The sequence below is a fragment of the Pelophylax lessonae genome, assembly GCF_965119305.1.
Source record: "Pelophylax lessonae genome assembly, chromosome: 13".
Taxonomy (NCBI): Eukaryota; Metazoa; Chordata; class Amphibia; order Anura; family Ranidae; genus Pelophylax; species Pelophylax lessonae.
Genome location: NC_138780.1, coordinates 132,132,173 through 132,152,012, shown reverse-complemented (window position 1 = coordinate 132,152,012; position 19,840 = coordinate 132,132,173). Strand labels below are relative to the sequence as shown.

General features: G+C 50.3%; 1 protein-coding gene across 1 annotated transcript in view; it reads right to left on the bottom strand.

The window, feature by feature from the left end:
• STARD9 (StAR related lipid transfer domain containing 9) overlaps positions 1-19,840 on the bottom strand; it is a 297,129-nt gene that overhangs the window by 48,111 nt on the left and 229,178 nt on the right. Inside the window, exons 21-22 of the mRNA XM_082274962.1 lie at positions 18,643-18,830; positions 15,474-15,960 (exon numbers count right to left, since the gene is read on the bottom strand). Coding sequence (XP_082131088.1) covers positions 15,474-15,960; positions 18,643-18,830 — 675 coding nt within the window. The remainder of the gene's footprint in view (positions 1-15,473; positions 15,961-18,642; positions 18,831-19,840) is intronic.

The window sequence follows — 19,840 nt, the reverse complement described above, 5'->3', positions numbered from 1 at the left end:
CCTACTGCCGCTCCGGTTGTTGCGCCAGAGTCTACCCCGACACCTGTTGTTGCGCCCGCGGTGTTTCGGGGTATGTCCGGTTCTGCCCCCCTTCCACAGCGCTTTGGGGGGAGAGCCAACTCAGTGCCGAGGTTTCCTTAACCAGGTGGGCATTTATTTCGAGTTGCTGCCACATGCCTTTCCTACTGAGAGATCAAAGGTGGGCTTCTTAATCTCGCTGCTCTCGGACAAGGCCTTGGCCTGGGCCAGCCCTTTATGGGAGAACAACAATCCGGTGGTTGCCGAGTTTTCCGGTTTTGTTGCTTCTCTTCGGAAGGTATTCGATGTGCCGGCTCGTGCTGCCTCTGCTGCGAAGCTCCTTATGTCCATCAGACAGGGTTCACGATCCGTAGCTGAATACGCCATTGAGTTTCGTACCCTGGCAGCAGAGGTGGGCTGGAATAATGAGGCTCTGGTCGCTGCTTTCTCTCATGGTCTCTCGGATGCCTTGAAGGATGAGGTTGCAGCTAAGGACCTACCAGTGGAGCTCGAGTCTCTTATTTCTTTCCTGATTTTGATTGACACCAGACTCAGGGAGAGACCTTCCTTTAAGGAGAGTCTGCGGAGGCCTCCTAACAGATTGGCGCCTACCTTTGTTGTCCCACCCGTGCCTCCCTCTCCTCCCACGCCTCCTGGGGATGACTTGTCTGGGGGTGAACCCATGCAGCTGGGGTTTGCTCGCCTGTCCGAGGGGGAGAGGGTACTCCGGAGACGCGAGGGCCGATGCATGTACTGTGGTCTCGGTGGGCATTTTCGGTTGGCATGTCCGAACCGTCCAGGGAAACGCTCGCACTTGAGATCCTGTCGGGGGCAGATCTTGGGTGGAGTCTCCTCGTCCCCGGTTTCCCGTGTTGACAAACCACTGATCACTGTTGTCCTTTCCTGGGTCGGGGGCTCGGTGACGACCCAGGCGTTGGTGGACTCTGGTGCTGGTGGTTTGTTCATTGATAGTGTGTTCGCTGCCGCCAATTCCATTCCTCTGCAGGCTCGAGGTTCTCCTCTGGCTCTTGAGGCGATAGACGGCAGACCCCTTCTGCCGCCACACGTGACTCATGAGACCCTTCCAGTGGGGTTAGCCATTGGTGCCGTCCACAGAGAGTCGGTCTGCTTCCAGGTTATTTCGTCTCCACACTACTCGGTGGTCTTGGGGTACCCCTGGCTCCAGAAGCATAATCCGATTTTCGATTGGAGATCGGCCGAGTTCCTCTCGTGGTCACCGCAGTGTGGGACTAGTTGCATCCATGGGCCTGTCAAGTTGCTGTGTACTTCCTCGGACTCTCTGTTGCCCCCTGAATACGAGGAGTACCGGGATGTATTCGATAAGGTGCGCGCGGTTGCCCTACCTCCGCACCGCCCATACGATTGTGCCATCGAGTTACAATCTGGTGCCGTTCCTCCTCGTGGCAAAGTCTATCCACTGTCGGTAGCGGAGAATGAGGCCATGGAGGAGTACGTGAGGGAGGCGCTTTCACGTGGACACATTCGCAAATCCTCGTCCCCGGCAGGGGCTGGATTTTTCTTTGTGAAAAAGAAGGGCGGTGAGTTGAGGCCTTGCATCGATTACAGGGGTCTCAATCGCATCACGATCAAGAACGCTTACCCGATACCCTTGATTTCCGAGCTGTTCGATCGCCTTAAAGGGGCCACGGTCTTTACCAAACTCGACCTGAGGGCGGCATATAACCTCGTAAGGATCAAGGCGGGCGATGAGTGGAAGACCGCGTTTAACACCAGGACCGGTCATTATGAATCCTTGGTTATGCCCTTTGGGCTGTGCAATGCGCCCGCAGTCTTTCAGGAATTCATCAACGATGTTTTCCGTGACCTGTTGCAGCAGTGTGTGGTGGTCTACCTGGATGACATCTTGGTATATTCTGAGTCCATGGAGACCCACATTCTGGATGTCAAACGAGTGTTGCAACGGTTACGAGAGAACAAGCTGTTCGGTAAGCTTGAGAAATGCGAATTTCACCGATCCCAGGTAACCTTCTTAGGTTACATCATTTCCGCTGAGGGGTTCTCCATGGATCCTGAGAAGGTTTCGGCTGTCTTACAGTGGCCCCAGCCCAGTGGTCTTCGCTCCCTGCAGCGCTTTTTGGGCTTCGCCAATTATTATCGGAAGTTCATCAGGGACTTTTCCATGCTAGCCAAGCCTCTCACGGATCTGACCAGGAAGGGCAGTAATTCCCAGGTCTGGCCGCCCGAGGCCATCCGAGCTTTTGAGGCTCTAAAGTCCGCCTTTGTGTTGGCTCCGATTCTGTCGCATCCCAACCCTGGGTTGCCCTTTGTCCTCGAGGTGGACGCGTCTGAGACGGGAGTAGGCGCCCTTCTGTCTCAGCGTAGAACACCAGAGGGTCCTCTGCTTCCTTGTGGGTTTTACTCCCGGAAACTGTCTTCCGCGGAGTGCAACTACCAGATTGGTGACAGGGAGTTATTGGCCATCGTGCAGGCTCTAAAAGAATGGAGGCACTTGCTCGAGGGTTCGGTGGTTCCGGTCCTCATCCTGACGGACCACAAGAATCTGACCTACCTCTCTGAGGCCAAGAGATTGACACCACGTCAGGCCAGATGGGCTCTGTTCTTGTCACGTTTTAATTACGTGGTCTCCTACCTACCCGGTTCCAAGAACATCAGGGCTGATGCCTTATCACGGCAGTACTCCGACCTGTCCAGGGAGGAGTCGATTCCGACTTCGGTCATACCTCCGAATCAGATCCTGGCTGCCATTCGCACCAGCCTGACCTCTCCCCTGGGTGAGCAGATTTTGGCGGCTCAATCTGGTGCTCCCTCTGGGAGACCCAACGGCAGATGTTTTGTGCCTGAGGAGTTGCGCACTCGGTTGTTGCGAACCTACCATAACTCCAAGACCGCGGGGCATCCTGGAAAGAATCAGCTGTCCTGGGCTGTTTCACGTCTGTTCTGGTGGCCTTCCCTACGTTCCGACATCGCCGCATATGTAGCGGCATGCTCCGTTTGTGCCCAGAGTAAGTCCCCTCGGCACCTTCCGTTGGGCCTTCTGCAACCCTTAGCCACCGGGGAGCGCCCATGGTCACACCTGGGTATGGATTTCATTGTGGACCTCCCTGCATCCCGAGGCCATACGGTCATTCTCATGATTGTGGATCGATTTTCCAAAATGTGTCACTGTGTTCCTCTCAAGAAGTTACCCTCGGCACAGGAGTTGGCCACGATTTTTGCCAGGGAGGTCTTCCGGTTGCACGGTTTGCCCAAGGAGATTGTGTCGGATCGGGGGAGTCAGTTTGTGTCCAGGTTCTGGCGCGCCTTTTGCTCCCAGTTGGGGATTCATCTCTCCTTCTCCTCGGCCTACCACCCTCAGTCCAATGGGGCCGCAGAACGATCCAATCAGGCCTTGGAGCAATTCCTTCGTTGCTATGTCTCCGATCACCAAGACAATTGGGTTGACCTCCTGCCTTGGGCTGAGTTTGCCAGGAACACGGCGGTGAACTCTTCCTCTGGGACGTCTCCCTTCATGGCCAACTATGGTTTCCAACCTGCCGTGTTACCGGAGGTATTCTCTCCCCAGGATATTCCGGCTGTGGAGGATCACCTTTCCGTCCTACGTGCTTCTTGGGTACAGATCCAGAAGTCCCTTGAGGTCGCTGCGCAGCGCCAGAGACTCCAGGCTGATCGCAGACGAGCGCCTGCTCCTTCCTACCAGGCCGGAGACCGTGTATGGTTGTCCACCCGCAACCTCAACCTTCGAGTGCCCACTCCCAAGCTGGCGCCTCGCTTTGTCGGTCCCTTCCGAGTGCTTCGCAGGGTAAACCCGGTAGCCTATGCCCTTGCGCTTCCTCCTGGCATGCGGATTTCCAACGTGTTTCATGTCTCCCTGTTGAAGCCTCTGGTGTGTAATCGTTTCACTTCCTCGGTTCCTCGGCCTCGTCCGGTCCGAGTGGGCAATCGTGAGGAGTATGAGGTGAGCAATATCCTGGACTCACGCCTGGTCCGCGGTCGGGTGCAGTTTTTGGTTCATTGGCGTGGTTATGGTCCAGAGGAGCGTTCCTGGGTTCCCTCCGCAGATGTCCATGCTCCTGCCTTGCTCCGAGCCTTCCACGCACGCTTCCCTCAGAAACCGTTCTTTACTCCGCGGAGGAGGGGCCCTTGAGGGGGAGGTACTGTCTGGTCTTACCTTCTTGCTGTTCTCCTTCGTTTGACATGTGCTGGCGGCCATCTTGGTTTCTGGGTTTCTTGTAGCCTCCCACCCTGCGGCTCCTCCTTCCCACTGGGAGGAGCTGGATGCCTAGCTCATATATATATAGGAGGTCTGTGGCTTCAGTTCCCTGCTTGGTCCTCCTGTGTTCACATGCTACTAAGACTGCTGCTACTTCTGGTTCCTGTTCCTGGCTTCGTCTGACTACCCTGTTGGTTCCTGATCCTGGCTTCGTCTGACTACCCTGTTGGTTCCTGATCCTGGCTTCGTCTGACTACCCTGCTGGTTCCTGACCCCTGGCTTCGCAAGACTCTGCATCGGTTTCGCCATCCGTTTGGACTTTTGCTTTATAGCTTGTTTTTCAATAAAGCTGTCTTATTTTCACTTATCTGTTGTTGTACGTCTGGTTCATGGTTCCGTGACAGGAGATAGCTGGAACGTGTGCCTTGGCCCAAGTCAGAATCTCGGCCACTTGCTTGGCCTCCCTCCGTAGGGAGGAGAGATCGTTGTCCCTGAGGGACCTGATCTCGCCCTGTAAAGTCCGAAGTTTGTCCTCCGCAAGAAACACTTTGTCTGAGTCCAAGACCATGCCCAGGTAACTCAGGCGGACTGACGGGTCAGTGCCGACTTCTGGAAATTGATGGTCCACCCGAACTCCTGGAGCGTCTGAACTGTGACCGTCAGATCGCTTGACAGAGTGGCACACAAGCTCACCCTCAACAGGAGGTCGTCCAGATAACTGAGGACCGCAATCCCCCTTTGCGCAGCAAAGCCAGCACCGGAGCCAAAAAACCTTGGTGAATACCCTGGGAGCCGAAGCTTACCAAAGGGTAATGCCACAAATTGATAACGGTCCTCTACCACCGTGAAACAGAGAAACCGCTGATGACCCTTGTAGACAGGAATGTGCAGATACGCAGTCCAGATAACCGAGGACCGCAATCCCCCTGTCAGGATGGCAGGTGGAGCCTGACTAATAGAGAGAACTCTCACCTGATGAGAAGGCCGTGGTAGCAGAGCTGGATGCCGTATGGACACCAAGGTAAGTACTCTGATAAGGACACAGGTTCACCTGAGGTGCGGAGTCTAAGTGTTAGCTGGTTTTCACCAGGGCCCCTAATGGTGGGGTTGGACTACGCTGCAAGCTAGCACCAGGTCGCGGTCCCCAGGATTACCCAGCCAAGCAGAGCGCAGGTTCTGGTCCAGAAGCAGAGAAGCAGACAAGGGTTAACCAAGAGAGTAGTCAGACGAGCCAAAGGTCAGGGCGGGCAGCAAGTAGCAAAGACAAGAGGAAGCCGGGTCAAATAATCAGGAACAACAGGTACACAGGAACACAGATCACAAGGGAGAGCTGAAGATAACACAGCAACTTCCTGTAGTGACAGCTGTGTTTAAATAGGCCAATTTGGTAGCCTAGAGCTATACGGAGGTAGCCTCAAACCACACTGAGGTAGCCTCTAGCTATACTGAGGTAGCCTGGAACCATACTGAGGTAGCCTCTAGCTATACTAAGGTAGCCTCTAGCTATTCAAGGCTCCTCTTCGTACACGCATGCGTATAGGCGTTCGCCGGTTTGCGGCGCCAGTGTGCCTGTGTATAGCAGAGGATCCCTGACATTGCCCCCTCCTTATGGGCAACCTCCGGGTGCCCAAAAGATTCCTTTTCTGAGGATGGCTGCGGAAAAAAGCCCGAATTAATTCCTGGGCATGGACATCCTGTTCGGGCTCCCAGGAATTCTCCTCTGGGCCAAAGCCCTTCCAATTAACCAGGAATTGTATCTGGTTCCTCCTCCTTCTGCAGTCCAAGATAGCTTCCACCTCGAATTCCTCATCACCGTCAATCACCACAGGGTCAGGAGGCCTAGAATCCCTACCCGGAAAGGGGTCAGGTAAGGCAGGCTTCAACAGTGAAGCGTGAAATACAGGGTGGATTTTAAGTGACTCTGGCAAGATCAGTTCGTAGGATACCTCGTTAAGTTTCCTCTTTACTGGAAATGGCCCAATAAATTTGGGTGCCAATTTTTTCGAGGGGCAGGCCAAGCGGAGGTTATTTGTTGATAGCCAAACCTTGTCCCCTGGTTGGAGGATCAGTTCACCTTTCCTCTTCTTGTCGAAGATCACCTTGTTAGCTGCCTGCGCCTTGACCATTGCTTCCTGTAGCAGTTTGCTGTTGAGATTGAGGAATTCAGCGACACTCCGAGCTGCAGGGACTGTGGACTCAGAGACAACACAAGGGAAAAATGATGGATGGAAGCCGTAGTTGGCAAAGAATGGTGACTGGCCTGTGGCTGAGTGTTTGGCGTTGTTATAGGCAAATTCCGCTAAAGGTAATAATGACACCCAGTTATCCTGGACAAACGTGGTAAAGCACCGAATATACTGTTCGAGAGTTTGATTTGTCCTCTCTGTTTGTCCATTTGTCTGAGGGTGGTATGCTGATGACATGGATAGCTTGATCTTTAGGGTTTCACACAGGGATCTCCAGAACCGGGAGGTGAATTGGACCCCTCTATCGGAAACGATGTCCGCTGGGATCCCGTGAAGCCTGATTATCTCCTTGATAAATATTTGAGCAGTCTCTGAGGCGGAGGGGGTGTTCTTTAGTGGCAGAAAGTGAGCCATCTTTGATAGACGGTCAACCACTACATAAATGACAGAGCAACCTTCAGACGGAGGGAGTTCAACAATGAAATCCATGGAAATCATTTTCCATGGCCTATCTGGGACTGGCAGTGGTCTGAGTAACCCCCAGGCCTTGCTTCTAACCGTCTTGCTCCGGTTACAGATGGGGCATGCTCCTACATACTGTTTACAGTCCCTTTCTAAATCAGGCCACCAGAACGTGCGTTGTATCAGGTCCAGAGTCTTGTGAACCCCAAAGTGACCCGCCAAAGGGTGGTCATGGCACAGGCCCAGGATCATCACTCGAGTGCTTTCAGGGACAAAAATCTTGTCACCCCGCCATAATAGTCCATCTCGGGAAGATGTAATTCCAGGGAGGCAGGGGACATCCCTCGAGGCTTGTTGCATAAGGGACAGCAGGTCAGGTTGAAGCAGCAGAAAGTGGTTTGGGGATAGGATGGTGTCTGGTGCTGAAGTCTCCTTAGGGTTGTCAAACATCCGGGAGAGCGCATCAGGCTTAACGTTCTTTGATCCAGGCCGATACGTAATGTGGAAACAAAATCGGGAGAAAAATAATGCCCAACGAGCTTGGCGTGGCTTCAGGCGCTTGGCTGTCCTTAAATATTCATGGTTTTTATGATCTGTATAGATCAGGATAGGGTGTGCTGCTCCTTCTAATAGATACCTCCATTCCTCCAGGGCGGCCTTGATGGCCAACAGCTCCCGATCACCCACATCATAATTTTTCTCTGCTGGTGAAAGCTTGCGGGAGAAAAAAGCCACAGGGTGGACTAAATCTTTAAGACCCTGACGTTGGGAAATGACCGCACCTACAGCCGTTTCTGAGGCATCCACTTCAAGTAGATAGGGCAAAGTGGGATCAGGGTGGCTCAGGATTGGTGCGGTGGTGAATAGTCCCTTCAAAGTACTGAAGGCGGCCTGTGCCTCAGAGGTCCAACAGAAACGATTGTTCTGCTTGGTTAGCTGCGTAATAGGAGCAATGATGGCGGAGAATCCTTTAATAAACCTCCTATAGAAATTGGCAAAACCAATAAAACGTTGTACCCCCTTTTTGTCTGAGGGTGCTGGCCAGTCCAGGATGGCAGAGACCTTTTGTGGGTCCATCTTGATGCCTGTGGAAGAAATTACGAGTCCCAAAAACTGAATACTCCGTTGTTCGAACTCACATTTTATTGGTTTGGCGTATAGCCTATGTTGCCGAAGACGGTGGAGGACCTTCTTGACGTGTTCCCGGTGTTGGTCCAGGGAAGCAGAAAAGACTAGGATGTCGTCCAGGTAAACAATTACAAAGACATCTAGATAATCTCTGAAAATGTCGTTGACAAAATGTTGAAAAGTCGCCGGGGCATTACAAAGGCCGAAAGGCATCACCAGATATTCGTAATGGCCAAACCTGGTACGGAAGGCCGTTTTCCACTCGTCCCCTTCACGAATGCGGACCAAATTGTAGGCTCCCCTCAGGTCCAGCTTAGTAAACAGAGAAGCAGACCTCAGTCTTTGAAAAAGTTCGGGGATCAGTGGAAGGGGGTAACGATTTTTAACTGTTATCTTGTTCAGTTCCCGGTAGTCAACACAGGGCCGAAGAGAATGGTCCTTCTTCTCTACAAAGAAGATTCCTGCCCCTGCCGGGGAGGTGGATGGGCGGATGAACCCTCTCTTCAGGTTTTCTTCTACGTACTCTTTAAGGGTTCCCAACTCACGTTCTGATAGAGGGAAGATCCGACCGAAGGGAATCTCAGCTCCTGGAAGTAACTCAATCGGGCAATCATAGGCACGGTGGGGGGGGAGAGTTTCAGCCCCTTGTTTGCTAAAAACATCCAGGTACTCGTGGTAGGGTTCAGGTACGAGAGACCGTGTCTCTTTATCAGAGTCTGTGCATAGCAAGATACTGGGGGAACTGAGGGGCATCGGCAAGCAGTGGTTCTGGCAGTAGGAAGACTGAAATTGGATGTCTCCGGAGGCCCAGTTGATCGATGGGTTATGTGCCTGAAGCCAAGGCAGCCCCAAAATGACTGGAAATAGGGGGGAAGCAATGGCATCCAAGCTCAGGAGCTCCTTGTGATTTCCAACAGCAGTTACGGGTAAAGGAGGGGTTTCTTGGGTCACCAATCCAGACTTGATGCATGAACCATCTGCCAAAAATACGGAGAGTCCTTGTGACTTGGGTCGAAGGGGAATGTGCTGTTGTGCTGCAAATGACAAGTCAATAAAGCAGCTGCATGCTCCAGAGTCAATTATTGCGGTGACTGGAACCATACCTTCCGGAAGCTGAAAAAGAACAGACAGAGCCAGGTGATTAGTGCTGGAAGAGGGTGCCGGATAGCTTGAGGGCGAGATGGAAAAGCACTTATGCAGCTTTGCAGGACAGGAGCGTACATAGTGACCGGGCTCCCCACAGTACAGACACAGATTGTTCTGTCTCCGGCGAAGACGTTCTTCTGCTGTCAGGGAAGGTCGCATGACTCCAAGCTCCATGGGTTCCAAGGTGTCCGGTACCGGTGTAGCAGGAGCCGGATCTGTAGGGACGAGACTGGTGGGAAAAGGACGTCTGGGAGTGGGTACTCGGGGCAACATCCAGACTGGGCGAGACTGCTGGGTATATCGCTCCGCTCTGCGTTCGCGGAGCCGACGATCAATCTGGATCGCCAGTGCGATCAATTCCTCCAAAGTCTCTGGTACACCCACACGGGCCAGCTCATCTTTCAGCCCCTCTGAAAGACCAAGACGGAACTGGTGACGTAAGGCCGCATCGTTCCAGTAGGTATCTGCGCTCCACCGCCTGAAGTCGGTTACGTAGTTCTCCACAGCTCTTCGGCCTTGTTGGAGCATGTGGAGTGCGGTTTCCGCGGTGGAGGTCCGCTGTGGGTCATCGTAGAGCTGGGCCATCGCATTAAGAAAGGACGACAGGGAGTCAAGCTGCATGCTGCGTTCTTCTAACAGACGATGGGCCCAAGCCTGGGGTTCTCCCTGAAGGAGGGAGATGATGAAACCCACTTTGGTGGCTTCCAGCGAGAAGGTCCGGGGTTGTAAGGAAAAATATAATTTGCATGCATTGCGGAATGCACGGAACTTGCTGCGGTCTCCACCGAATCTTTCTGGTGTAGGGACTCTCGGTTCCGGGGGCAACATGACCACCGTGGGTCCTGGCGTGGTCCCCGTGGGAGGTGTGGCGGATGAAGAAGCTGGATCTGCGGTAGGGTCAGCAGAAGAGACCAGGAACTGCACACGTCCTTCCAACTGGGTATACACCTCTTGAAGGGATTTCACGGCCTGAGTAAGAGCCGCCAGATGCTGACATATCTCATCCATCGGAGAGATCCCTCGTGCAGGCTCGGTCATGGCTGTGTTATACTGTCAGGATGGCAGGTGGAGCCTGACTAATAGAGAGAACTCTCACCTGATGAGAAGGCCGTGGTAGCAGAGCTGGATGCCGTATGGACACCAAGGTAAGTACTCTGATAAGGACACAGGTTCACCTGAGGTGCGGAGTCTAAGTGTTAGCTGGTTTTCACCAGGGCCCCTAATGGTGGGGTTGGACTACGCTGCAAGCTAGCACCAGGTCGCGGTCCCCAGGATTACCCAGCCAAGCAGAGCGCAGGTTCTGGTCCAGAAGCAGAGAAGCAGACAAGGGTTAACCAAGAGAGTAGTCAGACGAGCCAAAGGTCAGGGCGGGCAGCAAGTAGCAAAGACAAGAGGAAGCCGGGTCAAATAATCAGGAACAACAGGTACACAGGAACACGGATCACAAGGGAGAGCTGAAGATAACACAGCAACTTCCTGTAGTGACAGCTGTGTTTAAATAGGCCAATTTGGTAGCCTAGAGCTATACGGAGGTAGCCTCAAACCACACTGAGGTAGCCTCTAGCTATACTGAGGTAGCCTGGAACCATACTGAGGTAGCCTCTAGCTATACTAAGGTAGCCTCTAGCTATTCAAGGCTCCTCTTCGTACACGCATGCGTATAGGCGTTCGCCGGTTTGCGGCGCCAGTGTGCCTGTGTATAGCAGAGGATCCCTGACACCCCCTTTGCGCAGCAAAGCCAGCACCGGGGCCAAAAAACCTTGGTGAATACCCTGGGAGCCGAAGCTTACCAAAGGGTAATGCCACAAATTGATAACGGTCCTCTGCCACCGTGAAACAGAGAAACCATTGATGACCCTCGTAGACAGGGATGTGCAGATACGCATCCTTTAAACACTTACCGTCGGCTCACTGTATATTTACGTCGGCAAAGTGGCTCTCCCAGGGAAAATCACGTTAATAGGTGTCATCTGCCTGGAAGGAGCTAGGGGGCCAGCGCGCGCCACCGGCAGCACGCTCCCCCCCGATCGTCAGCGGGGAAGCCAGCGCGGGTGTCAGGTGGCTCCAATTGCCGCCTGACACCGGCGATCTCTCCCCGCTGACAGAGAAGGACGGACGGCTGTTGTAAACACAGCCGTCCGTCCTTCTCTCTGCAATGATGGGATGTTTCTATGATAATTTCAAAAGCCCAACCCCCCCCACAGTTAGAATCACTCCCCTAGGCTTACATTTAACCCCTTGATCACCAATAGTATTAACCCCTTCCCTGCCAGTTTCATTATTACAATAACAGTGCATATTTTTACCACTGATTACTGTAGTAATGTCACTGGTACCCCCAAAAGTGTCAAAAATGTCAGTTAGGGGTCTGATCTGTCCGCTGCAATCTAGCAGTCCCGCTAAAAATCGCAGATCCCCGCCATTACTAGTAAAAAAAAAAAAACAATAAAAATGATATAAATCTTTCCCGCAGTTAGTAGACGCAATAACTTTTGCGCAAACCAATCAAAATACACTTATTGCGATTTTTTTTTTACCAAAAATATGTAGCAGAAAACAAATTGGCCTAAAATGTTAAAAAATTTTGATTTTTACATTTTTTTGGGCATGTTATATAGCAGAATGTGAAAAATATTGTTTTTTTTTTCAAAACTGTTCGAAATTTTTTTGTTTATAGCGCAAAAAATAAAAAATCGCACAGGTGATCAAATACCACCAAAAGAAAGCTCTATTTGTGGGGAAAAAAAGCTGGTCAATTTTATTTGGGTGCATCATCGCACGACCGCATAATTGTCCATTAAAATCACGCAGTGCTGAATAGGGCCTGGTCATTAATTTAAAGACGCCACCACCGACCGGATGGATTCCATCCGGAACTTCTGCATCTGCGCAAAGCGGTTCAGAGACTTGAGGTCCAGAATTGGACGCACTTTGCCCTCCTTTCTGGGCACCGTGAACACGTTGCAATAGAACCCGCGAAACCTGTCCCACTGAAGGACTGGTATAACAACTCTTTGGGCAAGAAGATCTTGCACATCCCCCTTGAGATCTCGTAAACGATCGGGAGACAGACCGATATTTTACGGAAAGATGCTGTCTGTGAGGCGAGATCGAATCTCGATCTTGTACCCTGAACAAATCAGTTTGTGAACCCCCTTGTCCTGAATTTTGGACAACCCGGGTTCCTGGACAAGACACAGACGTCCCCCCACCTCGGAAACGGGTGAGGGTGTCCCGGCAGGCATAAGAAGACTGGGCCGCCGCACCGGACTGACCGGTCGTGGGCTCACCAGACCAGGACTGCTAGTCACCGCCAGAGGCCTTGAAGGATGTTCCTTCGTCCTGCGCCCCTGAGGCATGAAGGGGCCCCCGACAAGCCTAGAAAGAAGGGCCCAGCCGCGCGTGGGGTGATTAAGCCTGTGCGGCTCGGGGCAGGAGGGTACTCATACCCCCTGTGAGACCCTTGACAACCCCAACCAAGGGGGTCCCCAAAAAGCCGTTCCCCCAATAAGGGATACCATGCACAATCTATTTGGAGGCATGGTCGGCCGATCAGCTCTTCAACCCAAACGATGTGGCGGAGCGCAACCCCTACCGCGGATAACCTTGCGACCAGAGGAGCCTCGTCCAGGGCCGCGTCACGCAGGAACACCATGGCTCGAGCCGTACTTTCCACCAGGGCAATAAGAGTCGGAGAGACCGACTCCGCCACCAAGTTGCGTATAAGCACCTTGACCCATTCCGTATCTGTGAAACCAGCACGGAAGCGAACACAGGCATGAGGGGGGAGCCCGCCACCAAATAAATATGGCGGAAACAGACTCCACACGCCCATCCATCGGGTCATTAAACACCAGGGAGTCCTCCACGGGCACCACCGTGGAGTTATTTAATCCGGAAACAGTGTGTTGCACCCCAGGTGACACCGTCTGCAAAAGGATAGCGGCATTGAAAAACCGCTTAGGCACCGCCAGCGTGAGCTTAACGCGGCACCACTGTACATTCACAATGTTGTGAAACTCCTCGGGACAGGGGAAAACCTGACCCGACTTCTGGGCTGTGTGGGACCCGAAGGAAATCCGCTAACCTGACTGGGTGGGCTCATCATGCAAAATTGAAATTTAAAATTGTGAACATTTTTCTGACAGAGCGAATAAGCAACCAAAGCGTGTTCCCGCGCTGCGGCAGAGGAGGACCCCTCCTTCTCCCCTACTAAGTGTGCGGACTGGAACCCCTCAGGGGGACGCTGTCCGTGGCAACCACATCAGGCTCTGAAGAAGATGACTGAGAGGGCACTGGCCGGTACTGAATCGTACACTGTAACAACATTTGTAGCAATGGCTGCAGGTAGAGGTGCGGCGGAAAGGTGCTCTGCATGTTCCGGAAGTGCAAAAAATAGATCAGCTGGGAAAGGGTTAACCTAGGACTCATTCATCAACTGCCGCCGGAGTTCCCCTTTACATTGATAGATTAACTGAGAGAGCAGTGCATTTTTGGAAAAAAAACACCCAAAATGCATTAAAAAAAAAAATTACAGAGACGTATGAAAGTGAAAAACGCTCACCCCTGCAGTAACTGAAGATGGATGAAGGAAGTGACATCATCCACTAGAGGCCCACAGTGCCCTGAGCCACACAAAAATGGATGCCAATACAAGTCAATGGGGAAAAAAAGCACAGGGAAAATGGCCACCGCCCTTACTAGGCGGCTGCCCACATCCAAGATGGCACGCCAAATATAGCAAGAAAATGGCTGCTGCCCTCACAGGGAGTCAGCCAGGCTGCCCTCACCCAAAATGGTGGTCGAAACAAACGGCACAAATTTGTCAGGAACCCAGGACCTGGCCACCGCGGGAATCTACCAGGAAGACCCCCAGGACAAGGTAACAAGCCCCCACCCCCCCCATGCAGCGTTTACCGCAGAGCGCCCCCCAAAGGGGGCAGGGAGGTAGAGACCGTCCAAACCGGCCAGGGGGGGACACTACAGAGACCGCATGTTCTGACATGCCCAAGGAGTGGGCCCACATAACTCCCCCTCAGGTGACTGTCCCAGGGAAACGGGGGGTAGCGTCACTCACCATACCACGGGCCGTGGGCTCCGCTCCGATACGGACCACCTCCCACCCATCAGCCAAGGGGGGATGCTGCAACACAGGGCGATCCAGAGTTGAGTTGAGATGTCCCGGCAAAGAATGCTCTCCGCAGGCTCGTCCCCATCCACAGGGGCACCATCGTTGCGAGGCCTGGGCGGACCACAACCTGCGCACGCTCGCTGGTCAGGCTGGGACACCATAAGGATCTAGATGATCCAGTGCGAGGCCCAGCCCGGCTGTCGCTTGTATCTTTCCAGGAGGATCCCCCTGACTAACTATCGATAGTGAGAGAGTGAGTGAGTGAGTAAGTGAGTGAGGAAAATAAATTCAAACATTTTTTCAAAGAAAAATAAAATACAGACAGGAGTCCCAGCTGGGAAACCTAGTCCTACTCCTAACGCTAGGCAGCAAGAAACTGAAGAGCAGAACTGAATGGCTGAGGGTAATATCGAGAGGGACAGCCCCCTAGAGGTGTGTCTTTGTTTAACTCTTTTTTGTCAAGTTTTCAATACCTAGCCTGCTCCTTCAGAGAGGGCGCATTACCCAATAATGAAGAACATCTGAACGGGCTGAGACTGTCTGAGGACGTAAGAGAAAAGCCAATTTTTAAAACTACTCATTGAGATGCGGAAGAAAGGGGTAACACAATAAAGTGAATAAAACCCAAAGTTTCTGCCCAATAAACCGCATAATTTGCTATGCTCTGTGGATAGTGTTATTAAAAACCAGGAACCAGCGTCATTATACAGGGGAACCCTGTCTTACCTTATTCACAACACTGGGCCTATTAAATGTCTAGGCACCGCCCATCATGGGGGGTGTACCTCCAAAGAGATCTTCAGGGTCTGGAAACCATAAAAATTGACCATGGTCCTGGACTTGTATAGAACCCTGCAGCTAACTTCACACATTGTATTTCATGCCAAGGTAAGCACCTAACATAGAATCCAGTGCCCAAAATAAACACCAAGCTGAGCAGATGTAGCAATTTTTGTTTAGCAGAATTTGTGCATCAAGTTTTTAGCGAATACTTACACTCTATTTAATAATCATCTAATAGTAAGTATCCCAAATACATGAAAAGTTCTAATTCCTAAACTATGTTACTAAACATAGCTGGAAAAGCTCTGAAATGCATAAAAATTCCTGATACCTAAACTAGATTATTAAATATAGCTGGCAATGCACTCATGGGATATATAATAAGATATATGCAGTCGGTTCTCACCTATATGTAGGAAGTGTCTGTAAAGTCCAAGGCAATGAGCGCCTCCTATAGTACGATAATATAGAAGAAGAAGAAGACCTAGTTCTTTCTAATGATGAAGAATGTACCACGGGGTCTTGATGTTTAGGTGCTTGTAGATGAACTGGCTTCTGTACATCCTCATTAATCCAACATGTAGCCTCCAGTTCCTGGAGGGTTTTCTTTGCTTCTAAAAGTTTTTGTTTTTTTACAATCCTCTCCAGTTGAAACTTTACCCTTTTTTTTTTAATATTTCGCTCAGCCCTCCGAAGGGAGCATTTACGCAGCAGTTCCAGCTGCAACAGTTGCTTTCTGTCCACCTCCTCTGGAGATGGATGAATTTCAGTTTGCACACAGTTCTGGATTTCAACCTCTGCGTATGTTTTGGTCTCAGTTTGAGCTGCTGATTCCTTTCTTTGTTGACATGCTGCAGTTAGCCGTTGCTTCTCTTTCACAAGCCACTGCTGGTCTGCAATCATATGGAAAACATAGTCTAATATAAAATATCTTTACCATTTACAAAGAAAAACTTAATCTGGTTGCAAGGTCTCATTGTCTAAACATCAAATCGGCCATTAATTCAAAAACAGAATGACTATTACAGCTGCATACTAGTCCTTGCACCAAGTCTAGGCAAGTCCCACCATTTAGGCTGCTTCTTTCTGCTGCTTTTACATGCACAGTAGAGCTGCTGTTCGAAATCACAGGGCCCTGTATCCTACTGACAGGTTCCCCTCCCCCCAAGAAAATATCAAACTAAAAAATATCCTATTAAAAATACATTAAAATCACAACCATAACAGAATTTACAAAATTCCTGCTAAAGCTAAAAGATAAAACTGTATTTCGTTAATAAAGTTGTGTGGGTATTGAGGCTCTTTCACTTAACTGCTTTGGCCTGTACTGTTTTTTTTTTTTTTTAACCACCTCACGACCGCCCGCCGCAGATTTACTGTGGCAGGCAGCCACTCCTGGGCAAAGCGACATAGCTCTACGTCGCTCGCTCTCAGGAGGCTAGGGGGCGAGCGCCCTCGATCGTCAGCCGGGGAGTCGGTGCGTGTGTCAGGCGGCTCTGATTGCCGCCTCACACCAGCGATCTCCCCATGCTGACAGAGGACGGACGGCTGATGTAAACGCAGCCGTCCGTCCTTCTCCCTGAGATGATCACAGAGACTATGTGATCCTGCTATATAGTATCGCATGTCTCTATGGTCATCTCACAAGCCACGCCCCCCCAGTTAGAATCACTCCTCTAGGGTCACATTTAATCCCTTGATCACCAACACTGTTAACCCCTTCCCTGCCAGTGTCATTATTACAGTAGCAGTGCATATTTTTAGCACTGATTACTGTAGTAATGTCACTGGTACCCCCAAAAGTGTCAAAAATGTCAGTTAGGGGTCTGATCTGACCGCTGCAATGTCGCAGTCCCGCTAAAAATCGCTAGATCGCCAAAAACAAAACAATAAAAATGATATAAATCTTTCCAGTAGTTAGTAGACGCAATAACTTTTGCGCAAACCAATCAAAATACGCTTATTGCGATTTTTTTTTTACCAAAAATATGTATCAGAAAACAAATTGGCCTAAAATGTTAAAACATTTTGATAAGCAGAATGTGAAAAATATTGTTTTTTTTTTCAAAATTGACGCTCTTTTTTTGTTTATAGTGCAAAAAATAAAAAAAATCGCACAGGTGATTAAATACCACCAAAAGTAAGCTCTATTTGTGGGAAAAAAAGGACATCAATTTTATTTGGGTACAGTGTCGCACGACCGCGCAATTGTCTGTTAAAGTAACACAGTGCCGAATCGCAAAATAGGGCCTGGTCATTAAGCAGGAAAATATTCCGGTCTTAAAGTGGTTACACGTGGCCACTGCGGTGTGCAGGCAGCCTATGTTACACTATGGGGATGCACCAACTTTACGAACACAACCACAGGTCCTAACTTGACAGGCGTGCACACTTATCAAATTAGGACCTGTGGCTGTGTTTATACAGCCGCTGCATCCTCAGAGTACAAGATGGCTCCAGCAGCACAAACAAACCACTCATTTACAGTGTATGGACCAGAGAACCCGTGTGAATGAGTCCCTACTTTTCTAAATAGTTATTTTTTTGCAATTTTTTTAATGATTTTGTAACAGGAACAATGCTCTATGTATCTCTCCCTGCAGCAGCTGAAAGCCAGCAGGGGGTAGAATCCAACTTCCAACTGTTGCTGAGATCTGCCAAGGGCATCATTTATATAAGTGCCCCCCCCCCCCCGCTGCACCGATCGCCCTCCTTGTCCTGCCCACATCTCCCTGCTGTATGGGCCCCCCTGTGTGCCTGGGCCCTCTACAGGGGGACTGGTGATATCCCCTTATTGGCAGCCCTGGGTATACGGAAATGGAGGGTCACGTGTGGCTAGAGTAAGGACAGGTCTCCCGTCTGGCAGGGAAAATGCTTAGCTTCGGGGAGAGGTAAAGTGCAGGGACACGCTATTCTATCTAGAAGCCTCCCCAATTGAATATGGACCGGCTAGGGCGCATTTCCTCCCTTGAGAAAGACGCTTCTACTGTCACATCTCTGTTACATGCGGTGAGTGCCCTCAATCAGGTTGCCTTCCCGCCAGGCACGTTCTGTATTGCTGAACTTCAGTTACAATATATTCCTCTTTCTCTGCACTGCACTGGGACTCTGTTTTCTGCCACTGCACCATGCAGCACCTACCAACACTCTTTTTAATAGTATTGCCCAGAGTGGTCCCTTATCTCCTCTTCTGGAATCCCCTTCTGGCCCTCTTCACTCAAGCTAGCTACGAAGCCATCTGTGTGGGTGCACCCCCGAGCCTGGCTGTGTGCACCCATAGACACATACAGCGCTGCTTGGCCACTCTCCCTGCTCCCTCCTCCCAGGATTTGACTGACAGCAGCAGGAGGCACACCCAAGATTGAGAGGATACTCAAGAGGTATGTGTTTAATGGGGGAACATCAAGTGGTAAAACATATTTTCCTCAATGCAGGATATGCGTTAAAGTAAAGAGGCAGCCATACATTCTAATTCATAAGGTGGAAAAATGTTTTAGAAGGAGCTAGTTGTAACTATGTTTCTGGTATTTATAGATGAAATACATATTTAAATAATACATAAATAATGCTCTTACTTTCTAATATCTGCTGATTGAGTAGAGTCTGTTCCTTTTCCAGTTCCTTTTCTCCCTTCACCTGTGCAACCTGGATCTGCCTTTTCAAATCTTCCACGTATCTTTGCTGCTCTTCTACTTGTCGATAAGACGATTCCACGTCTATTTTCCACTGCTGATATTCCTCAGACACAGTCTCTGTACTGTTGCTAAAAAGAGAGAAGGATTAGGAAGCTTTTTGCCTCTGCATAGCAGCTCTATGCATAAAAATCCATGCAAGGAGTTAATACTGCAAAGAATTAACAGCTCGAAAGAGCATACTTTAGCTGAAAGTGTTTTTCTACCTTTGCAGTCCAAGAGGGATAACACCTACTATATATTTTGTTACACATTCCCATTACCATAGCATAACTGGTTGAAAAGTATTTTTCCAATGTACCAACTCAGTATCTGAGTGTCATTTATGCTTTGTATACTTCTAGATTTCTAACAAACAGTATTTTATTATTTTATAATTGTAAACAAGCGCACAAGTGTCCCTTAGTTATCTTCCACAGGAGCAAAAACCGCAACGCCCCATGGCGGTTGTCAAAAAAGTTCTAGTTCTAGTTCAAAAACATCCAGCGCTTATCTAGAAGTCAAAGCACTCCTCCTAAGTCTTCCAACAGGTGACCTAACTGCTTAAACCGGATACTGTCAGCATACCACAGTTACACTTTGCCAAGCAGGTCCTCTAAGTGCACCAACTAAAGTGGCTAGCCAAAGATACAAGGCCTCATCCTTCTTCCAAGGGACTGATGTTACTGGTGCCATATGGGCACGCACACACATACTCAGGGCTCTGTGTATGTAGGGTGAATGCAGGGTAGTCTCATTTGAGAGTTAAGCCACTGAGCACTGGATTAGATACAGTATTGGTGACTGGACCTGTGGTGTCAGGGGATAGAAGAGAGAAGTCTGACATAGGAGAAAGTCATTCTTCTGCTCTCCTCCTGCCTAGACTCACAGTGCTACTTTAAGTAGAGGTCACCAAGCTTGTGTAAAGTTGTTATATTGTGATTCATTGTTGTTTAAGTGCTTGCCTCTACTTCTGGGGTAATTTACGGTAGTGGAATCCCTTAGAAGCAGCCTGATATACTATATCAAGTTATGTTGCTCTTAATCTCAGTTATTGTTCTTCAGCTAATTCATTCAAGAATACACCATTACGGTCACTTTT